Source organism: Lissotriton helveticus, chromosome 2_1, assembly GCF_964261635.1.
Source record: "Lissotriton helveticus chromosome 2_1, aLisHel1.1, whole genome shotgun sequence".
Taxonomy (NCBI): Eukaryota; Metazoa; Chordata; class Amphibia; order Caudata; family Salamandridae; genus Lissotriton; species Lissotriton helveticus.
The window spans coordinates 909,158,992-909,176,512 of NC_136059.1; the positions used below are offsets into that span (position 1 = coordinate 909,158,992).

General features: G+C 42.9%; 1 protein-coding gene across 2 annotated transcripts in view; it reads right to left on the reverse strand.

Moving 5' to 3' along the window:
- Positions 1-17,521, reverse strand: part of SECISBP2 (SECIS binding protein 2) — a 429,157-nt gene that overhangs the window by 45,532 nt on the left and 366,104 nt on the right. For both annotated transcript variants that reach the window (XM_078675640.1, XM_078675639.1), the window contains exon 12: positions 1,923-2,142. In XM_078675640.1, the coding sequence (XP_078531766.1) occupies positions 1,923-2,142 (220 nt within the window). The remainder of the gene's footprint in view (positions 1-1,922; positions 2,143-17,521) is intronic.

The window sequence follows — 17,521 nt, forward strand, 5'->3', positions numbered from 1 at the left end:
CTCTCTTTACTAGGTCGCGTAGCGGCAGTGAAGATGTCCGTGTTACCTAAAATCCTGTATGTCTTCCAGACTCTCCCGGTGCAGCCGCCGCCAGGCGTCCTCGCCGATCTACAACACGCCATCCATCAGTTCATCTGGGAACGGAAGCGCGCACGCCTGCACAAGCAGGCAGCACATAGAAGCGTCGATGAAGGTGGCCTCGGAATCCCTAACCTCCTACAGTATTTCTGGGCCTCTCCGCTCCGCTATTTGGTGGAGTGGTACAGACCCGAGTCTGAGAAGCGATGGCTATTTCAGGACAGGGCGATGGCTCAGACGTCGCTGTGGAAGATCCCGTTTCTCGCCCGCCAGCATAGACCGCAGTACCTTCTCTGCTCCCCTATCACGCGCACCGTCATGAAGGTTTGGGATTCAGTGGCAGTCAAGAGGGGCCTGGCGACTTTCCCTTCCCCGCTTACTCCACTTTTTGATAACCCTGAATTCCCACCGGGCACAGATCCTCGCGCTTTTCTACAGTGGCGGGCTACAGACTGCCGCTCGGCCGGCCATCTTTTTGACATGGAGGGATTTCTCCCTCTCGCCGATATCACACAGGGCTACGGGATAACCAAACCCCACATGTACCAATACTTTCAACTCCGCCATTGGCTCCTGGCACCGGAATGTGCCCCTCTGGTCGGTCGCCGGATGACACCCTTCGAACACTGGCTGGTGTCGAAGGACTCGGATCAACACCTTGTATCAGAGCTCTATAAGATGCTATCCCCTGAGCCTAGCCTAGTTAAAACGGCGGGGCAGAGGCGCTGGGAATTGGAACTCGGGAGGACACTCACGCCCAAAGAATGGGAGTTCATATACTACAGAGCAGCACACACCACCCGCAACACTCATGCCAGAGAATCTGCGATGAAACTGGCCATCTACTGGCATCTTACCCCAGCATGACTCAATCAAGGCAACCCTCTCCGCAGCGCGCTGTGTTGGAGGGGATGTGGCGAAAAGGGCACCCTAACACATCTCTTGTGGGACTGCCGCGAACTGCAGGGGTACTGGAAAGCTGTTTTAGATGATATTGACTCCACATTTGCAACTGAACTCCCACGCTTTCCAGCATACACGATCTTAGGACTGCCCAATGCGCTCACATTTCCCTTACGTTCACTTCGTGGCAAGCAGATGGGCATTGCCATACAGGCGGCGTCACAACATATCCTGTCACTATGGGGCTCTAACACACTACCCACCCACACTGGCTGGCTACATAAACTATGGTTCACGATAGGCATGGAGCGTATCCAGGCCACACTTACGCACACTGCTGATTCCTTCCAGAAAACTTGGCAACCGCTCTTATCACTCCTGTCCAGGGAATTTCACGAAATCACATGCCCGAAATATCTCCGCATTTTGCGGCTCACGGAATGCCCATGTGACCCAACATGAACCTGTACATAGTATCGCACACACACCTGGATGTGCTATGATGGACGCTTTGGACGACAGGCATACTGGTCGGGGTGGGGGGAGGGGGGTGCAGTTGGATTCCGGGGGGGGGTTGGGTTCTTCTTATTGTTCTGTTCAATGACCACTCTTCTGTGGCTCCTTTCCCAAAAAATGGGCAACGCATTTCTACATGGGCGTGGTTTATTTGCTTTCCTTTTGACTCATAGGGAAGACTTGTATGTCTGTCTCGATCGCCATACCTGCCTACTGCATATGTACAACATCGCATTGCCTGTCTGTTATGCTTCTTTTTGCTTTCAAAAATCAATAAAAACACATTTGAAATTAAAAAGAGAGAATCATGAACTATTTCTTAACAGCTTCACAGTACTAAGGTTGTTGTGAGGGATCGGCACAATAATTCCAGAGCATAATGCTGGTCTTCATGGTTTTAAGGCAAAAATCAAGCGAGTACTCACTGTATTCTGGTTCGTCAGTAAGTTCATCAAGTTCATCCAATCCAGGAAGTAATGCTGGCCTGATTTCAGAAACGCTAGGATCTTCCTTGGGACTTGTAGTAGGTTCACTTTGATTTAGCGATGCTTCATCTTCAAATTGTTCTTTCTCCAGTGCTGATAACATGCTGTTATAGTCCTCCCTTGCTTTCATTGTTAGCTCACACATTTTGTGAAAATAGTCCTAAAATGCAAAACCATGCATGTATGAGGTAGCACAATCCACTGAATGGAATAAAATGTTTGCATGGCCTCAAGAAAACACTATGATCCGGCATCTGGCCCCACCATGAACAGATTAAACTTCACGCCTAAAACACAGATCTGGTGACTCATCTGTACTAGATTTAGCTTTTTCATGGATTATGACTGTAGGTACTCTGCCTTTTCCTAGTGGTCAACTCCAATTTTTCACCTTTTGCTGGACTATACTTTATTCCTGGTTTTTAGACTCTGCAGTTTCCAGTGAAGGTGCCCTTAAACTAAAACCTGGCTAATCCTGGATTGAAATGTAAAATGCTACTTACCCAGCATGCATATGTTCTTGGCATGTAGAGCTGTAGAATCTCTAGCTTATGCGTAGATCTCCATCTAGTGTTGGGCCCGGATGTTTGCACTTTGTTTTTCTTCAAAGAAGTCTTCCTAATCAAAAGGTAGGTGACTCCTCCTTTCGGTGATAGTGCGCATGGTCATCGACTAGCAGAGGGTGAGAGAATGGAGTAGTAGTAAAGAATAGAGATGTCCATGTGTATATATGAATAGTAACAAGAGAACTACAGCAGCTACAGGTACCCGGGGAGGTGGGTGGTCGCATGAGATTCTACAGCTCTTCATGCCAAGAACAGATGCATACTGGGTAAGTAGCATTTTCCATTCGAGGCATGTGAGCTGTAGATCACATGCTTATGCACAGACTATACAGCAGGCTCCCCTAAGCGGTGGCTATCCTGTAACTGATGGAGTTGTCTGAAATAGCGTTTTAAGTACTGCTTGGCCCACATTAGCTTGTTGTCTGGCTAACACATCTACCCAATAGTGCTTGGTGAATGTGTGTGGTGTGGACCATGTTGCAGCTTTGCTGATGTCAGTAATAGGAAATCCATAGTAGCTCCTAGCTTACGAGTGGAATGTGCTCTAGTTACCGTTAGAGTCATTTTGGCTTTTGCATAGCAAATCTGAATACATTTACCAATCCACCTAGCAATACTTGATTTGGATATAGGATTGCCCTTGTGAGGTGGTGCAAAATTGACAAAAAGTTGTTTGGTCTTACGAAAAGATTTCGTTCTTTCAGTGTAATACAACAGTTCTAACTTCGAACATCTAAGTTGTGTAGAGCTCATTCTGTAACTGAGTCAGGTTGAAGGAATAAAACAGGTAATTCAACCAACTGATTTATGTGAAATGCAGATACTAAATTAGGTAGAGATGTAGGATTGGTAAGAAGAACCACTAACTATGGTTAGTGCCGGAAGTTCACCCATTCTCCTTAATAAGGTGATTGCAATAAGGAAAACTGTTTTGCAAGTGAGGAATTGTAGTTCACATTTATGCATGGGTTCAAATGGTGGGTCCATTAACCTTGTGAGGACTATATTAAGATTCCACACTGGGGCAGGTGGGAGTCTTGGTGGTATAACTATTTTCAGTCCTTCCATAAATGCTTTGGTCACAGGCATTCTAAAGAGTGATAAATGTTGCCTATTTTGAAGACAGGCTGCAATTGCAGCTAGATGCAGTCTGATGGCTGTATAGGCCAAAGATGACTGCTGCAAAATTAAAAGGTATGTATGTATGGAAGCATTAAGAAGATTGATGTTACTGTTATTGCAATAGATTGGGGAGAGGAGTTGGCCTAACGGCTAGGGCGGTCGACCTCGAACCTGGGCAACTGGGTTGGAGTCTCAGCAAGGACGCTAAATATACTGTGATTCTGGGAAAATCACTTAATCTCCCAATGCCTAACAAAACATGAATATGTCCTCATGTAATGCAACTGGCGCTATGTAAAGCGCTCTGATGCCCGTTTCGGGTGAAGTTCGTGCTATATAAAACTATGTAAAAAATAAAAAATAGATTAAAAAACGCTTCCATTTGGCTGCATAGCAGGCTCTTATGGTAGGCCTTCTGGCCTCCATAATAATGATCATACAGTCTGGAAGAAGGTTCAGATAACCAAACTCTATAACTTCAGGAGCCAGATCGTGAGGTTCAATTGTTTGGGATCTGGGTTTTTGATTTCTCCATGGCTCTGTGTCAGAAGACTGGGATTTAAATGTAATTTTTGATGTGTTACCAGAGAGAGTTCAAACAGGGTTGTGAACCAGGGATGACATGCCCATGTTGGAGCTACTAGGATTAGTGTGAGAAATGTTTGCCTGAGTTTCCGAACCACTAATTGAATGAGTGGGAGAGGCGGAAAAGCGTTAGTAAATATCCCTGACCAGTTCATCCGTAGAGCACTGCCTTTGGATAACGGGTGTGGATACCTAGAGACGGAGCTTTGGCATTTTGCATTCTGGGGTGTTGCAAACAGATCTATGTGAGGGACTCCCAAAGCTGGGAAGTATGGGTGGAAAACTTGAGGGTGAAGTTCCCATTCAACAATCTGGTTGTTGACTCCTGGGAGGTGTTCCGCTAGGAGATAGATATTGTGGTGAATAGCCCACCTCCAGATGTCTTGGGCTAAGTGTGACAGTTGGAGAGAGTAGGTCCCCCCTTGTTTCTGTATGTAATACATAGCTGTCATTTTGTCGGTTCGCTCCAAGACAACTTTGCCAGTCATGTGACCTTGAAAGGCTTTGAGATCTAAAAATATTGCCATCAGCTCTAAGTGATTGGTGTGTAGCAACCTTTGCTGGTGGCTCCAGAGACCTTGCACTGTGTGTTGTTGAAGATGAGCTCCCAAGCCAGTTAGGGACACGTCTGCTGTTAATCCTGTTGGTGGAACCGGGTCTATGAAGGGCGGTCCTTTTGACAAATTTTGTGTGTCACACCACTGCAGAGAGCGATGAGTACAGCCGCTTACCAACACTAGATCGGTTAATAGACCGTGTGACTGGTTCCACTGACTGGCTAAGCATTCCTGAAGTGGACGCATGTGCAACCTGGCATGGGGAACGATTATGATGCACAACGCCATCGTTCCCAACAGCTGCATAAAGACTCGAGCTGGAAGTGAGTGATTGGCTTGAAACTGGGGGATTAACGCATGAAAGTTTCGAATTCTGGCTGCGTTGGGGAACGCCAGAGCCCTTTGAGTATCTAAAGTGGCTCCTAGGTAGTTTTGAGTTTTGGCTGGCTGAAGATGTGATTTTAACACATTGACTGTAAACCCCAGTTGGTGAAGTAACTGAATGGTTACGGTAGTTTGCTTGCTGCATTGTTGATACGTGCTGGCTTTGATAAGCCCATCGTCCAGGTATGGGCAGACATGGATGCTTTGTCTTCTCAGAAGAGCAGTTACCACCAGACACTTTTTGAAGACTCTGGGGGTAGTGGTGACTCCAAATAGGAGTACCTTGAATTGGTAATGTTGACCTGCTACTGTAAACCTGAGAAATTTGCGGTGAGCCGGTTGGATTGGAATGTGAAAGTAGGTGTCTTAAGTCTAGAGTAGAGAGAAAGTCGCCCTTTTTCAAAAGAGGTAGTACCTGTTGAAGTGTTACCATGTGGAAATGGTCTGACTGTATGTAAACATTTAGTTCTCCGAGATCTAATATTGGTCTGAGAGAGCCGTCCTTTTTGGGAATTAGGAAGTAAAAGGAATACACGCCCGACTCTTGATGTTGTGGTGGTAGGGGCTCTATGGCTCCTTTTAGGAGTAGGGACTGTACCTCTTGTTTGAGGAGGTGTAGGTGATCTGCTGAAAGTTTGTGTGACTTTGGGGAAATGTTTGGAGGAGTGTTGATGAACTCTAGACAGTAACCAGAATGGATAATTTGTAGAAGCCATTTGTCTGTTGTTATTAATTGCCACTTTGGTAGGAATTGTGACAGTCGTCCCCCGACCTGTGTTAAGTGGTCGGGGGAACTATGGGTAAGTCACTGCTTTGTATTGGAGAGGGAGGAGAGTGTGTTGGAACCTCTACCCCTCCCTTTTCCGTTGTTTGCTTTATAACCCCCTCTGAAGTAAGCTTTGGAACCTGAAGGTTGGTTATTGCCCTTATAGTTGGATGCAGTTTCCGAGGAAATATTTTTGGACCATGCCCGATAGAAAGAGCACCGAAACGAACCACTGCATTGTGTAGACTGAAGAGCTCCCATAGGCTTAGCCACTTCAGTATCTTTATTTATCTTCTCAAGTGAAGAATCTACCACCGGCCCAAAAAGGTGTTCTTTATCAAACCGTGTGTTCAATATGGAGGTTTGAACCTCAGGTTTGAACACAGATATGCGTAGCCAGGCATGTCTTCTTAAAAGGACACTAGTGTTCACCGCTCTGGCAGCTGTGTCAGCAGCTTCTAGGGAGCATGTAATTTGATTGTTGGAAATTAATTGTCCCTCATGTACCAGGTCTTGCGCTTTAGATTTATGTTCTTGGGGTAAAAACTGGATGAGTTGTTCCATTTCATCCCAATGCGCACAGTCATATTTGGCTAGCAACGCTTGTGTATTAGATATGCGCTAGAAGTTAGCTGCCTGGGAGGCTTAACTTTTCCCTGAAGCATCAAGTAGCTTTGACTCCTTACCTGGGGGTGAAGCGTCTTCAGTAGTTTGGGAGTTTGCCCTTTTGCATGCATTGGAAAGTCTAAGGGTAATTGTCCTCTTATGTAGACTGGATCAGATAGTGCAGGCTTGTATTTTTATCCACCCTAGGGGTAAGGATACGTGCCCTGACAGGATCCTTAAATATCTCATCTACATGTCTGGTCATTCCCTTCAGCGTGGGCAACATATGTGTTGTTTTTTGTGTGCTGTTTAGTGTTTCAAAGAGGAAATCCTCTTGAAGGGATTCTTTATGGAGCTGGTTCCCACGGTAATTGGCAGCCCTACCAAGCAATTCAATATATCCTACACTGTCGTCTGGTGGAGAGGGCCTGGTAGGATACAGGTCATGATCATTGTCTGTTGGCGAGTCAGTGTTGTAGTCCTCCCATTCCTCTGTAGGTCCTAGCTAATCATCATCATTATCATCCTCATCCCCCTGATTGTCAGGTGTATGTGGTGGTGAGTCCTCAGGTGAAGTTGACACAGGTAGAGATGAAGGTGGTGATGTAAGAGGAAGAGGAAGAGGAGGAGGGGAAGGGTTTGTTCCAATATTTCGCTTTTTCAATGGAATATGATAGTCCTCTTTGTACGAGCTCATCTCTTTAGTGACATCTTCGTGGTAATATGTCCAGTTTTTGGATGTATGACCACTATTTTCGGTTTCGTGTGCGGTTTTTGGAGCGGATCACCGAAATTATGCTTTTTAGGCGACGTTAGTGTATCAACTTGTTTAGGCGCCAAAGAATTCTGTGCCTATGGCTTCTGGATTGGTATTTTCGGTTCCGAGGTGGTTTTCAGTGCCGAGTGATGATGGTCGGAGCTGGACTTTGTCTCCGACCCCGAAGGCATTGGTTCGGAACCCGACTTGGCGTGGGGTTTTTCGATGCCGGAAGGCTTTTTGGTGGGCTTTGGTGCCGAGCCAGAAGGCGGGGCGTTGGAAGCGTGGTCTCAATGCTGACCGGGGCCTGAGGGCACGGGTTGGTCCGAAGCCTTCTTTTAGGGTTGACTTGGCGAGGCAGGGACTGTACTTACAGTACATTGTTAATTGTGGGATGTCTTCATCCTGGTCGGAGCCATCGTTGGAGAGGGAGATCTGTTCTTGTTCCTCCTCGGCTCCAATAGCGTCACCGGCTTCTTCATCAGATTCAGGTCTGAAGAGGTCCGGAATGGAGCCGGTGTGTTTGCTCTGCATGTCACGTCGTTGAGCCCGACGGTCGCGAAGAGTTTTTGTGGAGCGCAAAGCTCGGTACCCGTCGCAGTCCTGTTCACTGTGTTCCAGTGACAAACACAGGTTGCACACTTAGTGTGAGTCGGTGCACGTGTATTTCGCGTAGCACCGAGGACAGAATTTAAAGGGAATTCGTTCCATCGACTGCGATTCAAACCGGGGGCTAGGCCCGACGGCCTACCACAAGCTCTCCGATCGAAATAGGGTTTTTATCAATAGACTTGATACGCGAAGAAGGTAGAACGCGATCAGACACAATTCCGTTGAGGGTGAGTGTTCAATGCACCAAAAGAAACCGAAGGATCGGCTTTGAACCGGAGCGCAGCGAGTAACATCTGAACCCAATGGCGGAAAAAACAATCTGAAGATGTAGTCGACAACCATGCGCACTATCACCAAAAGGAGGAGTCACCTACCTCGTGACTAGGAAGTCTTCTTCGAAGAAAAACAAAGTGCAAACATCCAGGGCCAACACCAGATGGCGATCTATGCATAAGCATTTGATCTACAGCTCACATGCCTCGAATATTTAATTTTTTTATAAGGCAAAAGTGTATGGTGCAGAAGTACACCCATAGCATGAAACATTAACCGTCACATGTGGACTGCCTCACTTATTGTGCCACCCAACAGCATGGTAAAGGAAAACATGGCTTCAGACCTACCTTGTGTAGCCTGACTGCTGTAGACTAGTAACCTGTTAAAATAACTCTTTTTAAAAGATAAAAGCCTCCCTTTTAAATACTATCAAGTAACTCCTGTATAAATCTTGTAGCCCACAAGGCTGGGAGCATGGTATTTTAAAGCGAGACATGGAAAATTAATGTTAGCATGTCTCTACAGTGACAAAGCCCTAAAAGCTATTCTCAGCGTGGCAGGCCTAGCTAACCATAACCATAAAATATTAATGCTGTATCTCAGGAATGGGATCAGCTAGTAAAATAATTAACTACTATTTTTAATAGCTATTAAAAATCCATTTCAATGGTGATGTTAGATTTGTAATACATATTAAGGAAAAGTAACTTTTAAACAGTCACCCTTTCCCTGCCTGAAGTTCCTGGAGGCTAATTTGCATAAAGCTCATCCCAAATTGTGTTCAGGCTGCAAAATGCCTTCCAATAGACTGACCTAAAGTCCTCTGAACTTCACAGTATATTAAGAGTGGGTTCTAGGCATCCTGTGACACCACACTGTCATATTCTGCTTGACAGTGACACCAAACTGTCATATTCTGCTTGACAGGTCTGATGAGCCAAATGTGACAAGTGGGATACACGTGAAAGGGAGAGAACAGGATGCCAAGACATTTTTTGTGGATCCCCTGTCTAGTTGGTGAAGCATCCTGCTTTTGCCCCACCAGAATTCTGTCTCTGGGTTGTTGTGAGTACAGTGCCTGCCTAAACTGGATTTAAGTGTTAAATGTCTCTGGGACACTCCCAGATACACCCCAGCCCTCATAGCCCAAGTTTAGTGTGGCTGAAGACGTTCATCATCTTAAAAATGCTTTGAAACACAGCACTTTGAGCCTGTTTGTACATAGGAAACCAGGAACTACTGACAAAGTAAGTAGGGTTGATCCAGGAACTTTGATCCAATTTGTTAGTGAGTGCCTCTCAGTCACCCCACCCAGTAGATGGTGACCGGGATACATCTGGCACCTCCAGGCACCCACTTCAAATCACTTTTTGGACCTGCGGAAGATCAGAATATGATTGGAGCTGTTTGTTGTCTGTGACCTGAAAGCACCGTAGAGGGACTAGGCCTGCTCTCACTAGTATCCAAAAAAAGGAAGTGGACTCCAAGGGTCAATTGATTTCCCTCCTGTGTGGCTATAGAGAGACAACAATCTACAACAAGCCTTCTTTTGTAAGTACCCAGCTGACTGGTAGCACCTGGTCTGGACCCTGGTATTGGCCTATTCCTGACACACTGTGTGTCTCTAACTGCCTCCCCTAAGATCCTCGGGAGCTTTAGAAGTGCACTCCTTTGGTTGATTGGGACCTAAAAGAATAAGTCAAAAGATAAAATCCTTGACCAGGATGAACCCAATTAGTGTATCTGACCCGCACTCCATCACTGTCAGCCTGAGACTGTGCCTAGATCCTAATCAACTGTGACCAGTGTGACTACTATTGGCGCTTTGGGCTTCTTTGTGCTATTTTCCATTACATCTTAAAAAAAAAAAAAAAAAAAAATATATATATATATATATATATATATATATATATATATGGTGTGTATCACTTACAACGCAACTTTTACGTCGTAATGCTGTTACAACGCAGCTATTACAACGCAGGATCCATTACATCGGATGCCATTACAACGCATGGCATTACATAGCAGATGGTATTACAACGCATACCATTACATCGTAAGTATTGGTAAGTATATAATTTTTATTTATTTTATTTAATATTATAGAATTGATTTAATTATTATTAATTATAAATAAAAATAAATAAAAATATGTATTTATGTTTTTAAATATTATAAATTAAATGTATTAATTTAAGTAATTTTTTAAATAAGTATGATTATAGGAGTATATGTTTTGGGGTACTGAGGTATATGTTTTGGGGTGTTTGGGTATTTTTAGGTTTTAGAGCAGGGTTTGGGTTTTGGGGTACAGGGGTGTTTTTAGGTTTTAGGGTTTTGGGGTACAGGGGTGTTTTTAGGTTTCAGGGTAGGGTTTGGGTTTTGGGGTACAGGGGTGTTTTTAGGTTTCAGGGTAGGGTTTGGGTTTTGGGGTACAGGGGTGTTTTTAGGTTTCAGGGTAGGGTTTGGGTTTTGGGGTACAGGGGTGTTTTAGGTTTCAGGGTAGGGTTTGGGTTTTGGGGTACAGGGGTGTTTTTAGGTTTCAGGGTAGGGTTTGGGTTTTGGGGTACAGGGGTGTTTTTAGGTTTCAGGGTAGGGTTTGGGTTTTGGGGTACAGGGGTGTTTTTAGGTTTCAGGGTAGGGTTTGGGTTTTGGGATACAGGGGTGTTTTTAGGTTTCAGGGTAGGGTTTGGGTTTTGGGGTACAGGGGTGTTTTTAGGTTTCAGGGTAGGGTTTGGGTTTTGGGGTACAGGGGTGTTTTTAGGTTTCAGGGTAGGGTTTGGGTTTTGGGGTACAGGGGTGTTTTTAGGTTTCAGGGCAGGGTTTGGGTTTTGGGGTACAGGGGTGTTTTTAGGTTAAATTAAATTAATTATATTATATTAATTACATTTCTTAATTAAAATAATTAAATTAAATACATTATTTTAAATAATTTAATTTAATTACAATCAAAAAAATATTTAAATTAAATTAATTATATTAATTAAATAAAATTAATTACAATTTTTATTAAAATTAATTTAAATAAATAGATTTAAATGTATTAAATAAAATTAATTACTATTTTAAAATGTATTTTAATTAAATTAATTAAATTAAATTAATTAAATTAACTTAATTACACTTTTTTTTAAAAAGGTATACTTACCTATACTTACGATGTAATGCCATGCGTTGTAATAGCATCTGCTATGTAATGCCATGCGTTGTAATGGCATCCGATGTAATGGATCCTGCGTTGTAAAAATTCCGATGTAACGGAATGCGTTGTTATAAACCGCGTTGTAGTGACACCAATCCATATATATATATATATATATATATATATATATATCTGGTTCCTCTTATTGCATTTTTGTTGTTTTGGTGTCACTTTGTTTATTATATCTTACTCTATTTATCTAATACAGTTTTTTTAATGTTTTTGTGTTTTGGATTTATTTCTGTGTTAGAGCAATGTGTGAAGTATTTATGCAGTTCCAAGCTAAGCATGTCTTCTTTGTGCTACAACTACCAGGGGTGTGGGTTGGTAAGCTCCCACTTCAATGAGTAATCAATGTCTTACAATGTAAAGTTCTGGGCAGGGTAGTTGCAACTTATTATCTATTTTATCAGCTTTGAATCCATTTCTTAATTGTCATACATTATTTGCTTACCTCCTTACAATCCCATTTCCTGTTCAGTTTTATTAACTGTGTTAACTTGTATTGCTCTGTGGCTTGTATCATGAAGCATGATCAGTGTAATTCAACCCAACTTAACTTTCATATCATATCATTTAACACTTCCCATATTTTTATGTGCTTTGTCCTGAGATGTTGCTGTATTCTTTCTGTTAACATTTTTTTACTGCCTTACATGGGACCTTTTGTCCTGTTAAGATTTGCAGGGTTTGGTGTCTATTGTGCTCCATTTACTTTAACAGATTTCACTTGTTTGAAGTCTGTTTTTGATTTTTCTGGTATTTAATCATACAGAAGTTCTAACAATTACAGGATTTATAAAGATATTTATTAATTTATATAACAAAGTTCAGTATTACACACAGAATATCATTAACACGAGTGAGAGCTTCTCTCACAAAACGGGTGGTCACAGTAGGGTGAGTGTAGGCCCTGTGTATGGCTCTCTTTGTCCCATGTGGGTACTGCCAGGTCATATGCTATTGTGGTGTCTGGAGGTAACAGTGGTATTACCAGTATTTGGGGTGGACTGGGCTAGTATATCTTGGCTTGGGGCTTCAATTGTAGTTGTCTGTGGTGGCGTTTGCTGGGTGCTTTTAATGCGTGGTGGCGGAATTGGTTATTTGGAAAACAATTTTGGACCGGGCATCGTGCTCAGCATTAGCATGTGTTGCAGTTAAACCATAGATCCAAAATCAAATTATACAATCAAAAACTGATATGATGTAAAAAAATATTTTCTTTTTTATTTCTCTTTTTTTCTTTCTTATAAGTTATTTCAAATATTTATAAAAAACATACATACATATAATCACTAGTTTTTGTTACAAAAACTAGTATTTCATAAATCTTTCCCTATACATATGGAAACCACAAGTTGTTATACGGTATGGTATGCCTAAGGGATGTAAATGTAACAAGATGAAAAAACAAAAACAATTACCGTTGATTCAATACAACATGTCACAATGATATTTTATAACACACCAAACTTGTGTTAATATCAAAGAATTGATCTCAGATGTTAATTATCAAAAAGTTGTATATGCATTGATTTTGATAAAACACTGGTTACTGATCTTTACTATCTCCAACGCTTTTCGGCAGAAGCCTTCCTCAGGGTTAGCACACCAGTGGTTTACAGATATAGTTGATTCATTTTCTTCTCTTCAATATTTAAAACTACAAGGACAGGAATTTCATTATATATGTGTATGATCAGTGTCCTGCTTTATATAAGTTATTTCGATCAGATGCTTAGATATCTTGCATTCCCGCAAGGAACATCAACATAAATCTGAATGAATCGATTCTGGGATACTTGGACCCTTAAAAAGCGACTTAACTTTATCACCATACGGTAATTCAAGCAAGTAAAAACTTCCAAATGTTTATACGATAATTGTCTTTCTGTGACTAAGGGTCACTTTTTTATCCTTCGTATACAATCTTTTCAGTCTCCCATGTTTCTTAATTGTTTGGAATGCATGGAGATTGGTCTGATGTGTCCTTACTCACTGCATGGAGCTCCTAAACGGTATATCAGGATGCAGGTGGCGAAATTGTTACAGTAGTGTAGCCCACTCTGTGGAAATGTTTCTTACGCACACTTTGTACCTCCCCCCACCTAATTGTGCCCCCCTCTGCCGAGCCCCATTTACTAACTGACCCTGTCCAGGCTGTCAGTAGGGGGTCTTCTGGGGCTCTCCAGTACCTTATGATCCCTCTCTTCACCAGTAGAATGGCTAGGGAAGCAAAGCGTGCCTGAACTTTAAGGGCCTTTTGTCTGCGGAAAAGCACTCTGGGCCCTGATAACACACAACTTTACCTTTTAAGTGTCACCTGCCGTGAATAACCAGCACTTAAAGAAGTGCTGGCAAATTATTCAGTTATGATTGTCTCCAGTCTATCTCAAATTAAATACCATCAAAATCAAATAAATTCTAATGATCTGGGGAAAAATGCATCAACAGATTGAATCTCGGAAAATTTTGCTGCAAAGTGATGCTTTTTCCGCTTCTCTCTACTTAAATGCAAAATTGCTGAGCTTTTACATCTAGGGGAGAGGTGTGGTGCCGCGGCCTGGGCGACTGACGTTGGAATCTGGGGATCACGGTTCGATCGCCAGGGCTGGCGGCAGATCAGCCCAGCACCATGTGACTCTGGGCAATAGCTTGCTTAATCTTCCCGACGGCTCCCAGTGCCTAGAGACCCTTACGGGTGATTGTTTGTGCTTTACAAATGTGGATTATTATTATTATTTACATTGACAATCTTCGCTACTCCAGCGAGCAAATCAACAAAAAGCTCAAATTGCCTTTTTTTCAAATCAACCTGCTCTGCAAAACCCCTTAATTACCCCTTCCACCTTCAAAACTACAGTACACGCCCTAGACTGCTCCCATATCAATGGAGGTAATGTTGTTCTAACCAGCCTACCTGCCACTACTCTTCTCCCTCTCAGGCTAGTCTTCCACACAGTGGGTGATCTTATTACGGGTGACCATAAATCTGATCCAGTTACCTTCACCCACCTGTATTTTCACTGGTTAACTTACCAAGCCTGCATCCAACTTAAACCCCTCTATATCATTCTATATATATATATATCACCAAAACTCAACATGCTCTCAAACTGGCCAACTAGCTGGAAACCTCCAGCTGGGGGTGTTCAGCTTAGCACACTATACCAACAAATTGTGTTTGAAATTCTTAAATTAAAAACAAAATCAAGCTTCTACCTTTTTTTGCCTTCATAAACATTTAAGGATGACACCTTCCTGCAATACATTAAACTCCAAGCTCAAATCTCACTTTTTTCTCAGCTCTGCTCTTTTCCCTCTTTTACCCATGCAACAAACCAGTTCCTTTAACTGCTGAAAGTTGCTGTGCTTGCCTAGTTCAACGGTACATCAGTGCATAGCATAGACAGCAGCAGTGCAAACCTTCTCCCGGACATATGCAGTACCCCAGCAACAGTGCAAGCTTCACAAATGCTGCACACCTATTTAAAGCCTACCCCAGACATTCCACTACCTAGATACTGGTGCTGATTGATGAGTAACACACCAGTATCACTCTGAGGCTTTTAGTCTCCACTGTCAAGTGGAGGAGACCTCCCTGTAATAGCATTTCTGTTTTTTATCATGGAGGAATGCATATAGTAGCCTATGTTCTGTGTAGGGGTATTATTTTGTGAATCATCATAACAGAACTTTCAGTAATATTGGCTATATGTAAACTGGAGTTCACACTGTTATTTTATCTATGATAATCTAATATGTGAAACTCCATACAAATATAATAAATACATGACAGTTAGTACAACCACAACTATTTTTTTTGCTATGTGTGGGTTTACTTCATGTTCCTCAAAGATGTAAAGCTGGTTACTTCATTTTCATAAAGCAAAAAATAAAAGGTTTTATTACCAAACTAAAGGTCCTCATTTGACTGCCACTTGCTGCTAGGATCTGCGTGAGGGCAAACTCACTGAGCTATCTACTTGGCTAGAACAGGCTTATGGTTGTGAAGAAAAGTTACTTCCCTTTGGTAACTATCTTTCTGGTGGGTTCTCTAGCTACCTGCATATTTCTCAACTGTTGAATAATCCCAAGCGTTTCATGTTTTACAGATCCAGTCTAAGATCTATGATGCCTGTAGAGGGGGATTCATATTGAAACCGAAGTGACATTGGGACCCATCACTGAAGCCATACGGCTCCACACATTGGTACAATGTCAGTTTCTATCCATTTTTGCCCAGCTTTCGAGGCGAGCTGATGGAGAAACATCGATTAGATAAAGTGCTGTGCCAAACTTCTAATTGCAACCTAATTAAGCTATCATTGTATTTACATTCATCAGACAAGGAGAAGGATACGATCAGTAAGGAATTTGTAGGCAGAGTATCCACCGGAAAGATAGTTACTCAAGGTAAGTAACTTTCTTCTGGGGGACACTTCTACCTGCAGATTCCTCACCTGTTTGGTAAAGCAGGACAGGTCCATGAGTGCTTTCAGCTCACTGTCCAGCCTTACCAAAGAGATGGCCACCATAAAAGTTCAGGCTGATCGGGACAGAGTTTGGGCCAGATACAGGGACCACGTTAGTCCTGCTGAAAATGTTTAATTCTCAAAGTTAAGCCAACTGACCCTTGGACTCACTCGGGTGAGCCTGGGGTGAAGGAAGCAGGACCAGTAACAGGGCAGGCCTCAAGCAGGAGAGCAATTCTCAGGGGAACAAGGCAGATCTAAAGCAGCAGGGCAGTCCTCTGGAGGACAAGGTAGGCTTTAAGCAGCAGGGTAAGTCCACTTGAGAGCAAGGCAGTCCTTTCTGCTGTGTCCACAGGTCCAGGAATGTACTGAAAAAGTGGTCTGAGGGTCCAATATTTATACCTGTTCACTGTAAATAATTAAACTGCACTAATTCGAACCTGGAATTATTTGAGATGTGTTAACCCACTCTTTCCTTGGATTGAACTTTGTCACCAGTGTCCCGGCTAGGTAAATATGGACTGGCCTCTTTGATGTCCTGGAAACAGCAATCTGTATCATCTTGACTACTGTAAAAATGTACCAACAAGAAGAGAGGCAGGGAGAGTACTGACACCCTCTTAGTCCCCGGTTATAGTAAGCCAACAAGAAAAGAGAGGTCTGTGGTATAACAGTAACCACTTGAAGGAGCAAAGAAATTGGGAGAAAAAATCATTACCTGACCCAACTTAGGTAGGGAAGAAAGCCCTCGCACACCGACCTGGTCGGTGTCATGCTTCATCATCGGGCCCCACCAAAAAGGTCTAGTACCTTTTTGGTGTGCTGCGACGCCAGAATTACTGCGGAGCAGGTTTCGTGAAGTAGACGTGCAGTGAGAATACTTAAAAGTGTCTAATGAGTATAAAAAAAATTGTTTTAATAATAGATCCCTCAGACACAGATAAAAATTATGTGATCGGAATATTAGCCAAGTGCAATGGTTTGGTTAATTCCAATTAGTCTTAATATCAGTCGACATGTTTCAGCCTATGAAACGGTGTAAATTTACCAGGCATTCTTCAGGACTCATGTAGTGTAATAAACCCTGGTGGTATGAGCGCCCTAAGGCTCACCCTTACCTAGGGACGTGTAAGTGAAAAAATAATATTTAAAAAGTGAAAGTGCAAAAAAAGGGGGAAGAACAATTGCTCATTCCCGGTAACTCCTGATTTAGGAGGATTACCGCACTTTTAAATTAGATGCAAAATGCACCATGGGTCACAGGAGGGGGGTGGAGGCTTACTTGGCACACCGGCCTCAAAGCCCGGCACCCGCGTGGCACCTAGCTATCCCTCACAATGTCCTAGATTCCATTTAGGTACAAATCCTGCATAGTTTCCCATCACATCAACCTCCACTGTACTGAACTCATTATAAATAGCAGGGGCGAATGCGGAGGGTTTCCTTGCTGTTTTGTCACCACTGTCTCTCTAGTTTTCCCTACCTGCCAATTATGTACTAGTGCTGTTCCAGTGTATTCCCCCTGCAAAGTATTCTAATTCTTGGAGTAATACTTAATGATGGTGCAGGTACACCAGTGTATCATGCCGATACATGGACATTGTAAGTGTAGTTGACCCCAGGTGACT